Source organism: Terrapene carolina, unplaced genomic scaffold, assembly GCF_002925995.2.
Source record: "Terrapene carolina triunguis isolate 2854851 unplaced genomic scaffold, T_m_triunguis-2.0 Scaffold69, whole genome shotgun sequence".
In the NCBI taxonomy this organism is placed as follows: Eukaryota; Metazoa; Chordata; order Testudines; family Emydidae; genus Terrapene; species Terrapene triunguis.
Window position 1 is genome coordinate 8,912,429 of NW_020664420.1, and position 22,069 is coordinate 8,934,497.

Here is a 22,069-nt window from a genome sequence, read left to right on the forward strand (position 1 = left end):
TGCACTATCCTCTGAGTCTGTAAACAGAACATGCTGGGTCAGGCAGTGAATTGCGGGATTTGCCATATATGTGTAAGAATGAACTCTCTTATCTTTATATGTTGGCATGCAGTACACTTGATTTAGTGACAGAGACTTCCACAAAACAGCCCAAGGTGTAGCAGGAGTTTCTGTGAGCATGTGGAAGTGAACACTGTCAGGAGCTTGTCCCAGAGACAAACAGATCCTTGATATGCAGGGGGGGGAAAAAGACATTCTGTTAAAATAATGTCAACCTATTTCCTTTGGTTTTCTACCTGCAGAGAGAGTATTTTAATTATTTCCATTACGCTAGGTACACCAGGAAAGAATACTTTAAAACATTCATTTTGAAGCATTCCACACTGTGTTAAATCCACACCTCTGCTATAATCCCTTTAGCAGCAAAAAGGGGATTTTTAACATAAAGCTTCATCAGGGATTCCCATCAGACACTGCTGAAAGCGCACAAACTTTTTATGTGGCATAGCTCTACTTTTACAAACTTAAACACTTTGCTCTGGAGATTTGTTTATGTGGTCAATTTCCAGGAAAAGCTTTTGTACAGAAGTACCATAATGTGAGTCTGTGAGGGACTTTCCTTTGGAAGCTAGTGATTCAAGCCCCATAAAGAGTATTAACCATCAAAAGTGTTTTGATAGCTCTTCAAAAGAAAAGTCTTCCAGTTGAAAACCCTTCCCCCTCCCCCCCACTCCACAGTATCTTCTCTGTCTGGAAACATCATTTGATTAAAATGCAGCCTAGCTCACTCAGATGGCATTAATATGGATATTTTAGAGATTGTAGACATTACAACGTCACCAAAATAAATGGCCATGAGAGGAGATATGGTACTGGTGAGATGAACAGTCCATTGTAGAAAATGATAGTGTTCAAAGACTTGGACTCAAAGAAGTCAAAGGTAATAAAAATATAAATGCCACTTCCAAATCAACTTACACCCTCTATTTTCTCTTTTCCCCGTTTTAGTTTTAAAAGCTATCAGTTTTCTTGGTGGTGGTAACATCACACTGCACGTCTAAGGCCTCATTTTCATTGGATAAGCTCTAGGTTTTACGAAATAGAAATAAATTGCAACCAAGCGTGTCAGTTTCTCTCCCACACCACAATCTGCTTCCAGTGTGTCTGCTGCAGTCTGGGACCAAAATGTCAAAGTCGCTCTGTACAATAGTAGCAAGCGTCATTCTCACTAAGCTTCAGGTTTAGAGGACGCACGCTGGGAGGGGTCACATATTCACACGCAGTTTCGAGTTTCTTCGCCTGTGATAAGACAGAGCAGAGCTGGCTCTGCTGTTTAGCTGCCTCTCCCTCAGCCAGAGTCCATCGTAAAAAGCTGGATGTCCTGTGGGTTCCAGTACAGGGCCACAGCAGAATTGTACACCAGGGACCAGACATAGGGGATGAAGAACTCCTCAGGCTGCTCCTCCTCCACATACTTAAACTTCAGTTCTGGGAATTTCTGCAATAAGAAACAAAAGTCTGTTGAGTGAGGGTTTGCATCAATTTGTAAACCTGTAGACTGCATAAGAGCTCAAGTAAGGTGTGGTGATAAAAAGAGCTCTAAGGGAACTGAACCATCAGACCTGAAAGGAAAATACATTTAACAAGGAGGATAAAGAGACCAGCAACGTATGCTACATTGACACGTGCTGTATTCAGCCCTTTGCTGTTGGTTACGCACCTCGCTCTGGTTGCTTCAGTAGATCTCCAGGAGTCACACACGAGATGGGCCATTAACTAACGCTAAGCAGATGGAACCTTATAAACATGAAAAGTTGTGAAAAAGAAAACTGTAAGATACAGAAGCCCCACGTCAACACTGCTGTCCATGCACATGGAGACCTGGCTATTTCAGTCAATATAAAAATGAATTATGCTATTACGGTCCATAGCTCCTTTGGAAGAGACTCATTTGGACAGGCCCTAGGAATGTGTATGACATTTTATGATTTGTTTTCAGGAATGTTATGATAAACTGACTTATTTCTCCAATTTTTAAAGATTGTTCTATACACAGATGTCTCCAGTACAGAAGCTAGCTCTCTCCTTCCAGGAAGTGTGGGCTGAGGAAAGAAGTGGGATTAGATTAGAGGGGCTGGGTGCCTGGACTCCTGGACATTATTCCTAGCTTTGCCACTAACTCACTTTACGGCTTTGGGCAAGTCATTAATTTCCCGTGCCTCAGTTTCCCCATCTTTAAAGCGAGACTAGTACTAATCCATCTCACAGGGCTGCTGTGAGGCTCAATTAAATTGTTTGTAAAGCCATTTGAGGCCTTCAGATGAAATGCATTAAATATGTATTCCATTCTATAATCTAAGTTCTCACACTATTCCCATCTGAGTGCCTTATTACCTTGTTATCCTTATACACAGTTAACTCCTCCTCCCCCAAATTACTGGCCAAACTGTATCATTTCCACAATTAGAGAGACAAGGTAGGTGAGGTAATATCTGTTATTGGACTAACTTCTGCTGGTGAGAGAAAGCTTTTGAGCCACACACAGCTCTTCTTCAGGTCTGGGAAAGGTACTCAGAGTCACAGTAAACGCAAGTTGGAACAGATTATTTAGCATAAGTAGTTAGGACATATTCTAAGGGGCCATTCAAGGTAGAGCGGCCTGTTACCATCTTGCATTTAGCTGTGATGCTCAGACTACCTTTCCTAGACTTGAAGAAGAGCTGTGTGTGGCTCGAAAGCTTGTTTCTCTCACCAAAGAAGTTGGTCCAGTATAAGATATTACCTCACCCACCTTGTCTCTCTGATATCCTGGGACCACATAGCTACAACTACACTGCATGCAATCATTTCCACAATGTCTGGTGCTCTGCTGTACCATCTGCGGGTAAGACACTTTCCAGAATTAACATAGCATGGATGTGCCATGCAGCCTGTCCTCAGTTAGCCTGTGTCCAGTCTCCAGTATCTCTTCTCTCCTATAGTGTAATGTACAGCACAGGAAGTCAGCCCACCAGAAAGCCAGCACATACAGTTCCTAACAAGGCAGCTATTAGTTGACTATCAATAAGCACGTTTTTTTTTTTTTTGGAAGAGCTGACCCTATTTTTATATGGTGCAATTCATTCATTTTATCTGCTTCTAAATGTTGCCCGTGTCAACAGCCTGGCAGGGATGCAGATAAAAGCCACATTACAGTAATCATTGGGGTAAGATAAAACATGGCCCATTTCATTATTTATAAGGATGTGGCTAAGGCTAAGAATAAACTGCCATGGTGCAACATGATTAGAACAAGTATGACAATGGCTTAGAAGCCTCTTTGCCCATTAATAATGAAGGGATACCTTATCACCTTTCTCTAGCTCAGACTGTCAGTGCTTCCTTGTGTTGGTCCAACAGTCTCTTCCCATCGGAATTTCTCTCTATTGAATGGAGTTCTCTTGGCCACTTGGCTTTCAGGTTTATTTACATTTATTCATCTTGTTTATTTGTGCTCTAGGGAGCAACAAAAACATGGAAATTATTATTTCAGATATTTCCCTGTGTTGTCATCTCTGTGAATGTAATATAGGAGTTTGATGCAAGCAGCGCCATCCGATACTGTGATTCCAACAAGTCACAAATTAGTCTGGCCTCTGGCTTGAAGCGTGTTGTATTAGGAACATTTTGTAGATGGACAGAAAAGCGAACAGCCCTCCCGTAGCTCCACTCAGAGCCATGCCCTTGGGCTTGTCTAATGTGTCAGGTTTAGTATATTCAAAGCAATGCCAATCACACCTTGCTGTGCGCTGCTCTTTGTCAGAATGTGCTGACACCCTCTTCTAGACTGGCACACTATGGCTCTGCTGACACTGGGATCAGGATGGAGAGAGCTACAGTTCTAACTAGTTTGGTTCTGTTCCTAGTAGCGATAAGGCCTAAGACAGAGCTATCTTCGGTACTTATACGGCCCCCATTACTGAGTAGCTGAGTGCCCCACAGTCTCTGGCATATTTTTCTCCCCAATACCCGTGTTAGCTGGACAGTATTATCCCCATTTTGCAGATGGGGAATCGAGCCACAGAGAGACTAAGGCCTGGTCTATGCTACATGGTTAGGTCAACGCAAGGCAGCTTACGTCAACTTAGCTGTGAATGTTTCTACACTTAAATTTCACTCACACCGATGTAAGTGCCCTGCTGCACCGACTTAACAACACCACCTCCTTGAGTGTGTAGAGTCAGGGTTGATGTAATTAGGTCGACGTAGCGTCAGGGTAGACCCTGTGTTACATATGTTGACTATTACTGGCCTGCAGAAGCTGTCCTATAATGTCCCAAACTGACTGCTCTGGTATTGTTGTGAACTCCGCTGCGCAGGGGTCAGGTACACAGGAAGCTGCCCCTCCTTGTTACAACTCCGTGCATTTTTGGAATTCCTTTTCCTGGTTGCCCAGCTTGGCAAGCGCACCTAGCAGCTCTCTCCACTGTTCAGTGCAACCGCCCAGCTGACCATGTCGGCTACGTGCTCCAGATGTGCTGCTGCCTGGAGTAGGCAAGACATATCGGATCTCCTATGCCTGTGGGGAGAAGAGGCTGTGCAGGCACAGCTCTGATTCAGCCATATAATCGTGGACATCTATGAGCAGATTGCTTGGGGGATGCAGGAGAAGGGCTACAACAGGGACCAGCAGCAGGGCCCTGTGAAAGCCAAGGAGCTGTGGCAGATGTACCAGAAGGCCATGGAGGCCAACAATTGATCTGGTGAGGAGCCACGAACTTGCTGCTTTTACAAAGAGCTGCATGCCATCCTTGGTGGAGACCGCACCACCACTGCAAAGTGCCATGGATACTTTGGAAGAGCCCGAGTCTCAGACCCCCGCTGTGAACAGCGATGAGAAGGAGGTGGAAGAGGAGGAGGAGCATGGGAGACACATGACCAGGAAATCCAGCTGCGCAATGAGCCAGGACATGTTTTTGACCCCACTGCAGTTCAGCCAGGCCCAACAGTTGAGCATGGGTGAGCCTGATGCAGGGAAAGGAACCTCTGGTAAGTATGCAGTTTGCTTTGAAATTACAGGGATGGAAGCCCCGAAGCAGCCGAACACATCAGTTGATTTGCTCTTTTTTACTTGTGGTAGAAGAGGTAGTGAAACAACCAAGAGAGGTGGAGTTGCGATCTGCTTTTCATTCCCCTCTAGAGTTAGGCAGAGGGAGCCACGCAGAGCAGTTAGTTTATGTGCACTGGAATGTTCCGTGAATCCTCCATAGAGATCTCAAGGAAACTTTCATGGAGGTACTTTGCAATCCTCTGCCAAAGGTCTCTGGGAAGGGCTGCTTTGTTTCTTCCTCTGTGATGGATGTTGTAGGAGCACCAGTGATCTGTATGCTATGTATAGCCTGTATGCTCAAAAGGTCTGTTACACTCTCCCCCTCTTTTGTCTCCTCTCCCTCTCTGAATACCTGTGAAGTGGCTTTCTCCCTCCCACTCCCTCCTGGAATGCTTGTGGGATGAATGGGTTGGTTGAACAGCTGGAAGATCAGAAGAGCTCCCAGGTAGACAAGGTGTCTGGGACTCTAATTAAGCAGCACTCACACACCCAATGCATGGACACTGGCCGAGGTGGAGTGTGACCAACCAGACGCGGCCAAGTCATCTCTAGTCGCAGGCCATGACACTCTGATTAGGCAGTGATCACACACCCTAATTATTTCCTGATTTTGTGGTCAGTGTAGACAAAGCCAAATCATGTTCAGTTTTGCACCAGCTAACTCAATGCTTAAAACTCATATTTAAAGCATGATTAAATTTCCTAGTATACACAAGTCCTTAAATAGCTGCCATCTGCCATGCCAGAGGTGGTTGGGCTTCAGTGTTGAGTATGTATGTTATTAAAGTGGTTTAGGATCCTTTGGAATGAAAGGATAAAAACAGAAAATATTATAAATGCTGCTACTGAGGTAAACAAAACTATATAAATATATTCCCCCCCACAAGTCATGGCTTAAGAAATATCAACAACAAGGCCTGAGATGTTCAGCTCTCCCTATACCACTTTCTCTCAGTTGAAAGGAAAGTGTAGAATATTCTTGATGGTGTTAAATTTTTCTGCCAATAGTTGTGCTGATTTTCTCATCAACACTTTCTTCAAACTGATCAGTGCTGTCATCGACTGTAACAATTAAATAATCAATTTAAGGATTAAAATTATAACCCATTGCAATCAAATTTGTCTCACTGTCATGCTGAACTTTTTTCTTGAAAACTTTTCAGGTTTGGCTTGAAAATTTAGATGTCAATAATGAGATTTTTAGATATCTATGTTTTATGTCAGTGTCTCTACGGTTTGCAGTTATGGCATGCAATTTTCGTTATGTCTTCATAAAATGAGTACAAGTAATGACAGATATGATCAGACTTTGATTAAATACCTAAGCAGTTGACACTGGATGGCTCACTGGGTTGATGATGAGATATGGAGCTTTTCACTTCTAGCTCACTAATTCAAATCCATCCTCTGTAAGGAAAGTATAATTATCCATGGCAGTTTAGTGGACTGTGTCAAACTAATTGGTGGCCTAATGTGAAAAAGAATCCACGTCGTGCACAGAAAGCTACCATAACTGACACCCTTTCTGGCAGTTTCAACAAAGAGGCCAAGAACTGAACGCGTGTGGAGACTGAGCCATCTTGTTCCTAATGGAGGCCCCTCCAGTTCAATCCTGAGGCATGCTGGAGGGCCAGGGTGGGGACTGTCCACGCTGTCCTAGTTCTGTGGATAACAAAGGTCTCCAATCTCCAGATTTACCATTCTAGCACCTTTTTATATTTATATTTAAGGAAGAAAAATAATCCTGTATTGCTCTATTTAAAAGAGTCGGGGGTGTTTATCGAACATTTATGATTATTAAGGTAAAGACTTCTCTTACACGAGCTGCTCCTGACTCACTAGATTGATTTAAGAACAGTTTAAAATGACAGCAGGGATTAAGTATCCCCTAAAAGGTCAGACAGTTGATATAAATTTTTAACAATTTTGACATACTGTAGTTCAAAGTACAGTCAAATCATGTTTAAATGCAACCGTGTGCAATTTATTTTTACATGTACTACTTCCAAATGGATGAACTGGGGCCTTTGACAAGTGGAGTATAGATATGAGAGACAGTACTAAACCAGCGTTCCAGGAGAGCTGTAAAACTACCTCATGTTACAAGTGTTTTAGAACACTCATGAGAAACACAAATTCGCTAGCGTAACAACAGACACACACAGAGATTTGTACAACAGTCAACAAAATTCCACATACTGCTATTCAGACTATCTGGGAAACTATTTTCTTCTGTGTTCTGTTTAATCTGGCTGAATACTGGAAAAACAAACATGGAGGCCAAGATTTTTAAAAAATGGCTATTGATTTTGCATGGTTCAATTTCTGGATACCCAAGATGAATTACTTCAAAGGGCCCTGATTTCCAGAGGGTGGATGCTCAGGGCTTTCTGAAAATCAGGTGCTGAGTTTAGGACACTTCAATTTGTGCCCCCAAAAATGGATGCATCCAAAATCACTAATAACTTTTGAAAATCTTGTCCAGGGACAAACCAGTACCTCGTTCTTTCTCCTGAGCTCTATTCACTTGTGCTTTCTCTCAGCTGGATAACAGCTACACCCTTCGACTAAGAGAAAGCATGTAGAACACACACACAAATTATTATTCACCTGCCCCTTTGCTATTAGTCTTTGAACTTACCGTCCTGACCTAAACAGGTCTGTGCATTCTATGCATTTGTAGGTAGCCACTACCTCATTAAGCAAAGACAATCCAATAAACCCAAGCTAGTTTAAAACAGAAACAATCATAAAGACATTCAGTTGCTTTGAATTTTAAAGGCCGAGGTAATGCTAGAATTTCAACTGCAGCCTTCAATGCAGACAGCAAGTTTATCAGCTCAGATGAATCAACCTACCACAGTGGCCTATCTTGCTTTCTTCTGCTAGAAAAAGCAGAAGTCAGATTTAGTGGTTGGAGCAGCGGTATAACTAGACAGACCAGGAGCTACAGACTGTCTGAGCTATCATACGACTCGATGAAAAACCACAGGAAGTCCAAAGAACAGATGTAGATGTATAAACTGCAATAACTTTGCTACCACAAAAGTTCAACGACATTTTTCCCCTGCACCTAAAGATGAGAAAGATAGCATCACGAGTAGCCGACTACCCCGGCATAGCTCCAGAGGGGCTAATGCCATTTAAAATTCAATACCGCCTCAGTACATTTGAAAAAAAAATAAAAGTTATGATTTAGGACTCAATGTCATGTCAGTGGATGATCTCCATTAAGAAACAAAACATAATGGCTATGGCAGATGGAATTGGTCTAAGACTGAGTAGATTAGTATAAGTGGTCTCATAGTAGCCTAGGTATTGCTTTGGATGAAAAGCTGGCCCAGTCAAATGGACTGGGGCAGTAATAGGGGAAAAGCAGAGTATCAAAGTATGGGGTTACCTACATGACATTGGAGACCCTTCCTTTTCTCAAATATTGTATATGTATATTGTTTCTAGAGAGAAACTGCAAGAGATGCAGGCTCCTAGGTTAATGTTTTCAAAAGCACCTAAATGACTTAAGTCCCATTTTAAAAAGAGACTTAGGCACTTAGTAGCCAAACTCCGGTTGACTTTCAGGGAGACTGAAACTTTTAAATCAGTTTGAATATGGGACATAGGTGCTTTTGAAAATTGTACCCTTAGTTTCATTTAGCAGCCCTGTGGCATACTGTCAAATTACAGGCTTGATATTGCCTCTGCTAATAGGAGATCTGTGTGGGGAGCAGCTGTGTGATCAGACTCTGCATTAGCAGTTCATCAAAGCTAGCAAAAAGAATTAGCTAAAGATTCAGCATGATAGTGAAGCCTTACTGCTAATGTTATATGCATCACAATGAAAATTTATCCTTACATGGCTAATTAATGTACTGGAACGAAATAGAGGCTTATCTATTCTTATAGCATGTCAGTCCCCCACAAATATGCCAATATACAAGGTGTTAAAGATTTCATCTGCACAAGACCACCAGCTAAACAGCTCAGAAAAACCTAAGAGGTCTTTTCCAAGACTTTATCCCAACAGTCTCAATTTGTGCCAAACTAATAGCTGACCAGTCAAAGTGATGCAGCAGCTGTACTTTACACCCATTCCCTGGGATGTATAAGAAGACTATGTGCTTAGGAGGTGTCTGGTTTTCCATAATTTCTGGAAGGACATTTCTCATCTGCTGTTTTAGGATACCAGACTATATCCCTGAAAGTGGGGAGGCCATCCTGTTCCTCTCTCTTTGGTTCCATCAGCAATATTTGCATCACTTCTCTTTTTGCTGCTGACAGAGAGTCTATCTGACGTGGTTCAGTTAAGTGTCTATGTGGTGTGCACCACGTCTTCCTCAGAATATTTTTTTCAGATTTACAGAATAGATACCAACTATGAAAAACTGTTGCGAGAGACAGAGGAAGCCACAGGAAATGTACTAGGCAAAGCAAGATTTGTAGATTTTATGCAAGGATCTCTGTGTGTGGGCTGGGTGGGGATGATCACGGAGGGAGGGAAGCTGCAAGTGGGAAGTTTGTCTAGAGAATGAGGAACAAAGGGAAACTGAAGAGTGAAAAAAAGGGAAGGCTTGGAAAACGTATGCCTGGGTTAAATATTTTATACAGTTTGAACAATAGCATGGACTGTATAGAAAATCAGTTTGGGAAAATGGTATTTTTGTGGGGTAAGTCAATTGTCCAGGTAACCCATGCTCATCTTAAGTGAAGTGACTGTAATTATGCCACATATTTACTATTAGTTCTAATAAAACATGTAAATTTACACAGCCCTTTACAAATCCAGGTACAACACTCCCTGCCCTGAAGAATTTACAATCTGAAGAGACAAAATGTTTCAATAAGTTTAGGTCACTGATACGATCCTTCCTGCAGCTGCACAGGAATATACCAAATGACAAATGATTGCTACGGCCAACTGTTCAGCTAAGTCATGGGTGAGTAAACTTTTTGTCTGAGGGCCACATTGGGTTCCCAAACTGTATGGAGGGGCGGGTAGGGAAGGCTGTGCCTCCCCAAACAGCCTGGCCCCCCCACCTGCTATCTGCCCCCTCCCACTTCCTGCCCCCTGACTACCCCCCTCAGAACCTCCAACCCATCCAACCCCCCCGCTCCCTGTCCGCCCCCTCCTGGGACCCCCTGCCCCTAACCGCCCCCCCGGAACCCCACCACCTATCCAACTCCCCCTGCTCCCTAGCCCTACTGCCCCAACCCCTATCCACACCCCCGCCCCTTGACAGGCCCCCCCGGGACTCCCACGCCTATCCAACCGCTCCCTGTCCCCTGACCGTCCCCCTCCCCCCCCGAACCTCCGCCCCATCCAACCACCCCCTGCTCCCTGTCCCCTGACTGCCCCCTGGGACTCCCTGCCCCTTATCCAGCCCTCCTGCTCCCCGCCCCCATACCATGCTGCTCAGAGCAGCATGTCTGGCAGCCGCGCTGCCCGGCTGGAGAGAGCCATGCCACCGTGCTGCCCGGCAGGAGCTCGCAGCGCTGCCACCCAGAGCGCTGGCGGCATGGCGAGCTGAGGCTGTGGGGTAGGGGAAACAGCAGGGGAGGGGCCGGGGGCTAGCCTCCCCAGCCGGGAGCTCAAGGGCCAGGCAGGACAGTCCCGTGGGCTGGATGTGGCCCGGCCGTAGTTTGCCCACCTCTGAGCTAAATGTTGAAGAAGCAGCTACAGTAGGAATAAGGTTGACATGTTAGAAGATGATAAGCCTGAAAGAGAGGTGTAAATACCCGAAGAATGGAAATCAGTGGATTGTAAAAGAAGAACCACAGCCACAAAGAGGAAGAAAAATATTGTCAGCCATTGCAAGATCTCTTTGGGTCCATAATAGGTTTTCCTGAAGATACACATGTAATCTTTATCCTGTAATGGGGAGAATACAGTGGTGGTGATAATGAATAGCTTCATGACAGCATATAAGAGTGCTGAGAAAAGTTTTCAAGACTGAAACCCTGGGAAATAAGTCAGGGGATTTTTTAAACCCACTGAATAAACAAGCACGCAAACTACCGACAAAATTATATAAAATGGTTCCAGCTTCTGACTCTGCTGGAGCATTTGTGATATCATTAGGCACAATAACTGTTAGACTACTCAGACAGAGAAGTAAAATCCTTTGGATGTTTTTGAATTTGGGAAATTAAAAACTGAAAAACAGAATAATCCCTAGACCTGTTTCTCACTGGCATTATAATATATCACTGCAAATCATCAGCTTTCCTACCGCACAAATGGAGATGAGCCTATTGGACTAACAGAGATAACCTTTATTGACATGAAATGGACATATATTGCTTCCTAACTAGGGATTTGCAAAGAACGCACATTTCGTAATGAGTAAATGCTATTTTTGTCAGTGTTAAGGAAAAGGTAAATGAGTTTACAGCTCAAACTTCTTGCTCTTCATTCAAAACTCACACAGCTGTAGAATGCTGGGTAAAGCTTTTCACAACAATGAAACAGCAGTGTGTTTGGAGAAACTATTCTGATTATAAATTTGAACTGTTTTATATCACATAAGCAACTATAGATTTACTGTCAAATATACAGACAAGATGTTGATATTTGTAACTTGATCAGGAGTACAAAAATATGGCTCCTGGTTTACAAACTCTGCAAATCTTATTCAGACACAACCCAGACTAAAGTCAGGAAGAGCTGAGCCTGCGTAAGGCTATAGAATCAGGCCTTCAGACTTGCCCGTTCGTCCATCAACATAGCTACTGCATCTCAGACTCGTAGACTTTAAGGTCAGAAGGGACCATCACGATAATCTAGTCTGACTTCCTGCACGTTGCAGGCCACAGAACCTCACTCGCCCACTCCTGTAATAGACCCATAACCTCTGGCTGAGTTACTGAAGTCCTCAAATCATGATTTAAACTCTTCAAGTTACAGAGACTACACCATTTACACTAGTTTAAATCTGCAAGTGACGTGAGTGGATTAACTACGCCGAGGGGAGAAGCTCTCCTGTTGGCGCAGTAGTGTCTTCATCTGCTGCAGTGTTTTAAGTGTAGACCTGCTCTAAGAGTGAAACCCTGGCCCTATTGAAGTTATAAGGCCAGGATTTCACCTTAAGTCAGTCCCATCCTTCAAGTGTTTTAACGTGTTCTAGTTACATTAAGTGAATTCCATGCAGTTTACTGTATAACCAGAGGACCTGTGTGTTCTGCAGAATACACAGGAAGTACAGTCCTATCATAACTTTACTGTTCTGAGTACAAATGTGTTTTAAGACCAGCCCTGATCAAGGTGTAGGGTTGTCTAATAGGAATTAAAATGGAAGCCAAATAACATAATACAGGCTAGAAATTACTGTGATTTTACATGGTTCAAAATTAATCTTGTATCTTAAAAAAAAAGAAGTGATTTCTAAGTCTTTCATCTCTGGCTTTTGTAAACAGATCATGTTTAAAACCTGCTCCCTTTCAAATATGTTACATCTAAACTCAAAACAAAGAAATCGACTTAAGGAAATCACGAATCCCAAGTGCACAAAGCTGGCTGGGTAAAGAGGGGAAAAACTCCTCAAAGGTCTAGACCTGGAGTACCAACGGGATTTGTTCTGAATTCAAATTGCAACTAGATCACACTGCCAGAAACAGGAAAAAAAAAAATTGCTGTGTGTAACCCACATATCTCCTGGGTGTGGTGTTCTGTCCCATCTAGTGAGACCACTGAGAGAGAGATAAAATGAGTCTGCTCTACAGCCTTAGCTACCAGCCATATGGCTTTTAGCTCATGTGGTAGAGGCTCATGCACTAAGTGCCAGAGGTCCCTGGTTCAATCCCACCACTCGATGACCGGGGTCTGTTGGTGTTACACGTGGGTTTATATAAAGTGGGATTGGGGTTCCTGAGCACAGTGGATCAACACTGTTATTAGTAGCACAGGCGAATCTGTAACTGTAGTTCAGTGCCTTGGACAAAGCTAAGAGTGTCCTCAGATCCATAGTTTCACCTGTGCAGTGCTAATGTTTATACAATGGGCAAATACAAAAACAAAAGGAATATTGGATTGTTCAGGATTTTCCAGAGGTTTCCAGGGTCTTACACAGGGTGTGCTTCTGTGCTTATACAGGTATATTTCTGCTTGGTTTCAGAAGGAGCACATTTATAGAGGAGCATGTCAGAGATAATAAGATTGGCTTTGAATCCAAGAACTTACCTATATAACTCAGGGCAAAAATCTTCTTTTGACTCCTCACACAGTAGATTTTCTATTGTGTATTCTGTGTTTGGAGCTTGCATTGACATTAATGGGAATTTGACTTGGCAAATGAGTGCAGAATACACAACACAGATTTACACATTTAGGGGCTTCCTTGGGACTCAAGATTCCTGGTTTCAATTCCCAGTTTCACAGCAAACTTCCTGTGTAACCTTGGGGAAGTTACTTAGTGTGTGTCTGTCTCAGTTCCAATCTGTAATATGGAGACAAGAGGACTTTCCTACCTCAGACGAGTGTTGTGAGGATAATTGCATTAAAGATTATGAGGCACTTAGATCCAGTATGATGATGGGAGCCATATAAATACCTAAGATAGACAGACAAAGTGCAATGCTAACATGCAACAAATGTCCAATATAACAGATGAAAAAATGGGCTGGGACCATATTGCAACATTGATACCACATTCAATCCTAAGGGACTTGAGCATCGAGTGTAAATTAAGGTAGATTTCTGACACAATTTTATGGCCATTAAAGCAAGTGAACATCTTTCTCCTTTAACGACAATTTAAAAAGGCACAAAGCTGCAACAGAAATGTGATCTCTCCCTCCCCAGGCCAGCAGGAGGTGTGGAAGCACCTGGAGAGAAGGGGGGGAAGGCACAACATATCACCCTCAGACTACACTCTTGGTCAATAAAGGGAGTGGCCCAAACAAATTACCTATTAGTACATAGGAAGAAAAAGCTAATCCAGTCCAAGCCTTGTACAACAACATGAACTTTGAAGTTCAAATTATGACAGTTTATAAACAGGTAAATGCTCTTTGAAGGTTGCAACTGACACCACAAAGGAAAGGGTTAAAGCAAGTCTTGTGGGAGTGCTTTCACTTTGTCCCAAATTTAATGTTTTAATCTTTGCGTGGTTACTACTACTGAGCTCAGTTTCTGGGTCTGTCCTCCTCATCGCTGGGTGTTAGGACATAGCCCCCTTGGGTTTTTTGGAAAATGAGCACTGCCCTGGGTCTCCCTGCAGCAGTCTCTCTTGCTGATCTAGGAACGGTCCCAATGGACGGTGAAGGAAGCACCATCCAATTAAACTCTGTCTAGACTACAAATACAGACATGTTTTTGGCAATGAGCGCATGAAACTCATCTGGCCTGGAAACAGAACTGAATCGTGTCTCCACAGCAGCTTTCCACAACACACCCACGTCTCAACTGTGTCTCTGCATCTGCACTTACACCAGCCACACTTGTGTATCAGTGCATTCTGGAAAAAAATCTAGACAGCTATTGTATATGCCTCAGCAGGGGATACTGTTCTTGGAGGACATGTGCACAGAATGGCACCAGCAATATACAGAACTATGCACTCTGGGCTATATCAGTAGAGTACCATGGATAAAATTACAGCCACGTCTTCACTCTGTACCTCTCATAAAATATGCAATATTACAAACAATGACAAAGATATTCCAATTGTCTTGTCAGAGACAGTAACGTGCCAATTATCTTCTCAAAAGTTAATCACATGCTTTTATCTCTTGTTAAGCAGATTTGTTATAAATCTTACCTATGAAAAATTAAACTGTCTAGAAAAATAATCGCAAAAAGTTTTAAAGGGGTCTCTAACTGTAAAACACAGACAACAAGGTTCTGAGAGCCAGAAACAGCTGAATAATGAATTCACTCATTATATTTAGTTATTCATTCAGACAAGAGGATGTACTGCAATGTCCTGTACATAAATTTTATAGCCATCCACACGTTAGTGAAAATATAGGAAATAAACTTCATATAAAGAGAGCTACTGTACTTGTATCTTCAAAGCCACAACAGCAAAGTGATGACGCTTTCACTGCTATTTTGATTTTGAAAGATGAATGGTATAAAACAGAAGGAATGTTGTTTACTGTGGACATATTTTGTGCTAGAGATACCATCTTCTAAACTTGCTCCACCCAGGTTAACAGACAAGCCCCTAATCTAGTGCTCCCCCATAACAAGAGTGATGTTCTACTACAAGAGCAAAATCAGATAAAAGCCCTCATTACAAGCTGACCGACCCTCCTCTCTCTTCCCCCTCCCAGATACTGTAATCCACCAACTGTGCAAATAAAATTCAGACTGGGACTGAACCAGGGAGTTCTGATCAGCAATATAAAATAATCATACTGCTTGTTTATTACATTCCATAGCAACAAAAGAAACAATTAAGCTTCAAGAACATGACCAACATTTTATGTTTAAGCAATAAGCCAGAACAGGGCATGCATTACTGCTCCTGACACGTGCTTCAGATGTGCCGGGAGGTAGGAATGCAAATTCCGATCTGGCTCATTATTAGAGCATTATTTACAAACATGACAATTTGGAGCATTATTGTGTTTTCAAATTCTTTTTCTGGGTACTGTTATGGCTGCAGTAGTTTTCTCTAGGGAGGAAAAAAGAGGAAATTTTTGTTGTCCTCCTATTAAATTGTGTATTTTTTGTTTATTACGAAGAAGAGTCACCGGTCACCTGTGAAACCTCTGGTGTTTCTTTCCCCTATTTCTGACTGGTGCCCGTAACGAAATGGAAGGGGTAAAGGGAGTTGGGAGTACAAACTACACTTTAGATAACACAGTTAAGGAGTTTTCTTTTGAAAGTTACCATTTAAATTGCAGCAAGGGAGGTTTGGGTTGGACATTAGGAAAAACTTCCTAACTGTCAGGGTGGTTAATCACAGGAATAAACTGCCTAGGGAGGTTGTGGAATCTCCATCATTGGAGATTTTTAAAAGCATGTTAGAGAAACATGTTAGATAAACAGTCAGGGATGGTCTAGATAATATTAGTCCTGCCCTGAGTGCAGGGGACTGGACTAGATGACCTCCCGAGGTCCCTTCCAGTCCTATGATTTTTTTCTGAGACTTCCCCATTATCCCAGGATTTAGTTATGGAGGCTTCCTGTTTCACCCACAGAGGCAGGGAATAAAATGGACATCAAACTCCAGGGACTCAGTAGATGAGCTTCCCGAAAAATAAAAGTCTAGGAGGTTAAAACAGACTTTTGCAATTTTTTCTTTTTAGCTGTGTAAAAGTTGTAATGTTCCCAAGTCCTAGAGGGTGGCAAGAGGAGGAGCACAGTGATTCAGTTTGCATAGTTTTCTAGTGACGAGGTCCCAGATGTGCTTTCACTGGAAGTTGGTGTAAAGCTATGACAGTATCCACAAGGTTCAATCAGCCAAACGACGTTGCTTTGGGCAACTATCCCTGATGTCACTCCATCCAGGTCCCAAACCCCCACTAATCTTGGTTTCACGCACTGAGTGGAGAAATACAATCTCTGTCCCCACCCCACCATGCCAGAGCCAAGTTGAACATTTGTCTTTTTATTGCTGACTTTTATAGCAGATTTACTTCTGCATCACAGGGCTCCGTGCAACTCATTTTGTAGTTTTACTTTTACATAGTAGTAGCCCACAGAGATGAAGACAGAACTGATATCCTCTTCCCCCACCCCCACCCCCTAAGTATTGCACCTGCATGGCGTGCCAAGCCTGCAACACCCTCCCCCTAAAAAAAAAAAAAATGTGTCTAGGAGAAAGCAGTGGTGTATGTTTCTGAAGGAAGAAGTTCTTTTTGATTTTCTACATTTTAATCTGAGGGAGCCAGACCTGTAAATATTACAAAATGATAACAATTACTTAAGAACAGAGACAGACTTACTGTCACCAACTGTTAACTTTCTGATCAGGGCAGCCTAGGAAGTGGACCCTTATCTGTCTTAAGTTCAGGACATGCTGACTAACATCCCTATTCAGTCTGCAGACCTTTGGCTCTGTAATCTTTGTGAACTGGAAAATGTACACTATGACTGACATACTCCCTTCTGAACTAGAGGCTCAGCAAACAGAGCATCGTGCTCTGAGATAAGCAGCCCCCCACTAAAATGTAGGAAATCGAATTAATTTTTATTCAGAAGAAAAATATAGAAGTGTAATGACAGCAAAGCCTCTGCAACTGTAATACACAGTGGAAAAGAGACTTTGGGTGAGAGAGTAAACCAGAGAGAGAGAGACAGACAGGGAGAATATGCATTAGCTTAGGGTGGAGGGCATTTAAACTTATCTGTGTTTGGGTGACTGCATCATTTGTGAGTAGCAGAGTACAGGAGGGTCTTGAGTTGGTGACTGGGTCACTCTTACAAGTGAATTGCTCTCCATTGTATCTCCCCATACTTAGTGGTTTATATAGTGGAAGCTTATAGGGAAGCTATTTTTTATTGACACAATAGCCTCACTCTCCGTGAAGGTTTCACTGGAAACAGAAAGGCTCTTTTCACATTGTAATAATGCATGGGAACAATTTGGGCCTTCTGTTTTGCTTCACTATGGATGGAATTTCTCTATATCCACTCACGCTGAGTTAAGAGTCCACGTGTCCCCTATCCTAGAGATGTTATGTCTATGGCATGAGGGAAGCGGTTCATAGGATGCTGTCCCCTACTGCTGCTGATTTTTAAAGGGCAGTTTTGGTAAAAGAATTACTATGGTCCTTTATTACGCCACAAAACTGCTCTCTGTGTGTATGCAAGTCACGTCTGCTACCTTGCTGACAACAACTAGTTTTTGCTGCTGTTAGCATTGAAGAACAGAGCTGTGCAAACCCTAATGAGAGATAAGGTGGGTGAGCTAGTATCTTTTATTGGACCAACTTTTGTTGTCCCTCTCACCAACAGAAGATAAAAGTCCAATAAAAGACACTACCTCTCCCACCTTGGCTCTGTAATATCCTGGGACTGACACGGTGGCAAACATTGCAAACAAACTGTAATGAGATCAGTTAGTGAGGAGTTCATGAACAGTACCCAGTTGTTTGGTCCACAGGGCTTGGGACTACATCAGCCACCAGGGTTTCGCCCTTCTCACCTTGAATAAGAGATCAAATTTGACGGCTGGGCTCCCTCTCCACTTGCCCTGTTCTTTGGCCAGGAGATTGCCTGCCTTGGTCTTTGGGTATGCCAGTTGACTGTACCTTCGCAGCAGGCTCTTCAGTGAGATGAGCGCCATTACCCTACCCATAAAAAGTGGCTCTGTAGAGGGGTAGTCTGCACCTTACAGCAACAAGACTTGGGAAACATTCCCTCTGCAACATCTGGATCTTTGCTGAGCTGGAACAGACACAGCACGTCTTAGCTTAAACTCTTGCTGTGGCAAGCGAACTCCCATAGATTCTTTAGCAGGCGTGTTAGTAGGAATCTGGGGATACATCCAATGAAACTCATAGTGTTTCCCTGCTTACTCCACCAGTAGAACTTTGATGGATTGTGGAATGCAGCAGCTGTCACTCCTAAAAACAATGAGACTGCCACCTGACTCAAAGACAGAGGGACAGAAACTGGCTATTTGGGCCATCAGAATTCATAGACTTTGTTGGGACAAGGGAGAAGTATGTGAACATGATCAAGGACCTCAGCTCCTGTTTGCAAACCTGCACCACGGGCTGACGCTTCAAACGTATGGACCTTAACCACAGGCTAAATTCACATAGATTCAAAGTTCACTACAAGCACTTCACCCCAGCTCCATTGCATAGCTAGAGGAGAGTTCTGGAGCACTAAACAAACTGCCCCCTAAATTCTAATTACAGAATCTTTATTACTACTGCTGGAATAGTTGAAAAAGTGAACCCCATAGCTGGCTTAAAAAAAAAAAAAAAAAACAACAAAAACAATCTTTCTAAAAAAGAACAAAATCAGCTTGATAAAAGCATTTGCAACTTGTACTGAAAGTTATAAAATTTAATAATTTTATATGGGATTGGAATGCCGTTGAAGCAACTATCAGTCAACAAAGCACATTTGTTCCTTATTTTCATTTTTGGGTGGTTACTGTAAATATTCTAAAATTTATCTCTACTTAAGCATTCAGAGGAAAGATATTTGTATTGTTCTTAGTGGTTAAACATAAACCAAAACTGCAACAAAAGTTGTAGTCTTGCCTAGAAATCATAAGCCATATCTCAACTTTATTTTAGGCTTCCTAATTTAAACAAACACTGGAGTGAAAATGTGTCTAATCACAGAAAAAGTCTTATCTTCTACTCCATTATCTAGCCCATCTGTCAGTCCAGGCAGCTCTGTTCGGTACATTATATTCTTCAATATGCCAAATGTTATTGGAAGTTTAATTTAAAAGACTGATATAGAAGGCATTTTTAACATTAAAAATGTCATAGCAGGAGAGTTAGTGAATGGCAGTTAGGGTTGCATGATAGTTTCCATTCTAACCTTGTATTCAGTTGCTCGTAACTTTCTGAATCTTGCAGCTTCTGGGCTAAAGTTTTCCAGACTTGGCCTCGGCCCAATTATTAATATTATTTTTTGAAGTCTGGAAAAAAGTGTTTCAGCCATTTTTAAATACAAGACTGAAAAGAAAACACCTACTTTATTATAATAATATACAATAATATAAATTATTATTAAAAATGAGACTTTTTTTAAAAGCTCTCCAACCCGAAAAGCTGAGGATAAAAAGCTAACACATGGTAAGGAGGTAGCCCTCACTGAAAGGAAATGCCTTTGAGTATTCTTGTGAAATTTTCCTTTGATTTGACCCGAGTTACAAGTCCTTTGGAAATAACATGTCATGCATGCGCAGTGCATTTGGCACAGGGCTTTTCACTACACTAATTGGGTGTGTAGCTAAGGGAGGCTGCACAGTGCACGGTGAACTAGCTTAGCTCGATAGAGAAAAGTGTCATGAGAAGAAGGGATCCATGGGAGATGTCACCTTCCTCAACTGTGTGGCTCCAAGATTTGTAAGAGAGAGGCTCTCCCCCACAGTGCTTGTAAGGGACAGGGTGTTCTGGGCTTGTTTAGCCTGATAGTTTTGGATTATTGACAATTTGTTGCAAAGCCAGAGGAGCTTTGAAGTCCTGGATAGTGACATTCCTTTTATGCACTCTTAAAAATATTTGAATCATCCTTAAAAATAAACATGGTTTAAATGACACGGGGGTTAAATGGCCTGCAAAGTCAGAGCAATTTTATGAATACTTGGGAGTTGTTCATGCTCCATTTTCCTGTTTGAACAAAGTCCTCTGATCTCAAATCATTTACCTTTGTGTTTTCTTTTGTCCTGTATCTTACAGTATCTTTTTTGTTTTTGCATCAGTTTCTTTAAGTCAATGCCTAACCAAAGCAACGTATCTAATACAACTGGTGCCAGATAACCAAGAGACACTAAATTGCAATGGGCCACACACTATGCTATGCTTTGTGTGTAGTATATCAGGTTTTTTGCTCGTCACTGCATTTCTATGAAGTCAGACCTTCCTATCTTTTTGCAGCGTTGAAGGAACTTTTAGGACCTACTTAAACTAGTAGTTGTTGTTTTTTTTTAAACTGCATCAATGCCAGACAAGGTAGACTGACTTACAAGCTATGCCATCCCAAGGCCTGCCAAGAAAATCAGATTTTCTATTGCCTTACTCATTTCCAGATGATCTTGTTGTGGCACTTCATACTACAATGAGAAGTCTAGTCTAGACTGTAGCTTGTGTAAAGAGAGAAAGAGAAACATTTGCTTTATTTCTCTTGGTCATTCAAACTCCCTTTAAAGACGGGAATTCGTATTTAATGGGCTGCCCCTTCCTCCACAAGGTTTTCAAAATATCTAATTTTAAGGTCGGGTCGCACATTCATCATGACAGCTTAAGAACAAACACAAAGCCTTGGCTTTTGCTAGGACTGCTCAATCAGTGGCTGTTCTTCAATAGGAAGGAAAACAAACCTTAGTAGGTGGAAATATGAAAACGTCCCTCCACCTCCACCCTGACAATGTCCCTGACAGTCCTGCGGATCAAGCCTTCCCTCCACATCCCCTCACTTTACACCCCCGCAGTGTAGCCTTCTTCCTTATGGATAAGAACTGGATGAAGAGTCCCTCTGGAGCCAGTCAATGACACTCAACTGAAGGAGTCATTAGACACTGAACCTTCCCTTCTCAAGGCTAAGCTTGCTACCTTTTGATTGAGGGAGGGAGAACCGATGAAATGACTCTTCCAGTGGCAGGACAATTATTGCTAGGCTCACCACAGGATAAGCTATGCATTATTCATTATTAATTATTATTATTATTATTTAAATAATCAAGTTTTGATACATGGAAATTTTCACAATATTGATTTTGCATTTTTATAGCACCCCTTACATTTGAGAACATAAGCCCAATGTTAACTGCCTAGTCGTGAGGAGGTAAGATCCTCCACGGGCAAATTGTTGCATGATTGCTCATTATGGGAGTTCTACTCTTTCCTCTGATGTGTCTGGTACTGATCACTGTCCAAGAGAGGACACTGGATTAGATGGACCATTGGCACAGCTCTACTAGTTTTAATATATTGGAAATTAGCAGCTACAGTAACAGCCAATGTACCAAGGGGCACAGCAAAACTGTAAACACTCCCAGCTCCAACTCCAGTATCACAAAAAGCTCCAGAATCAAGCAAATAGTTTGGCCACTGGATGTGGAACACTGTAAAAAGTTGTAATATTATTTGAAAAGTTAGAATTTGTTTTTATGGGCCAATCACAGGTTAGTTCATTTGCACTATTTTTTCTATTCAATTCTATATAGGCTTTTATACTGCACTCATCACGGCAGTGTCTGAGTGCCTGTATTTTGTGCTTCCACAGGTAGCGTGTGAAGCATCAACAGTGATGCCAAAAGATACACTTAGACCATGTCTGTCTGGAGGGAACTGACTTACACGGCTATTCCAGGATAATGTAGCAATCCTGGAATAAATCCCCCG

The 22,069-nt window shown here is 42.3% G+C and overlaps 1 protein-coding gene across 2 annotated transcripts in view; it reads right to left on the reverse strand.

Moving 5' to 3' along the window:
• Window positions 1–730: 730 nt before the first annotated feature.
• DYM (dymeclin) overlaps window positions 731–22,069 on the reverse strand; it is a 337,094-nt gene continuing 315,755 nt past the window's right edge. For both annotated transcript variants that reach the window (XM_024204114.2, XM_024204113.2), the window contains one exon: window positions 731–1,498. In XM_024204114.2, coding sequence (XP_024059882.1) covers window positions 1,349–1,498 — 150 coding nt within the window. In that variant the 3' untranslated portion in view covers window positions 731–1,348. The remainder of the gene's footprint in view (window positions 1,499–22,069) is intronic.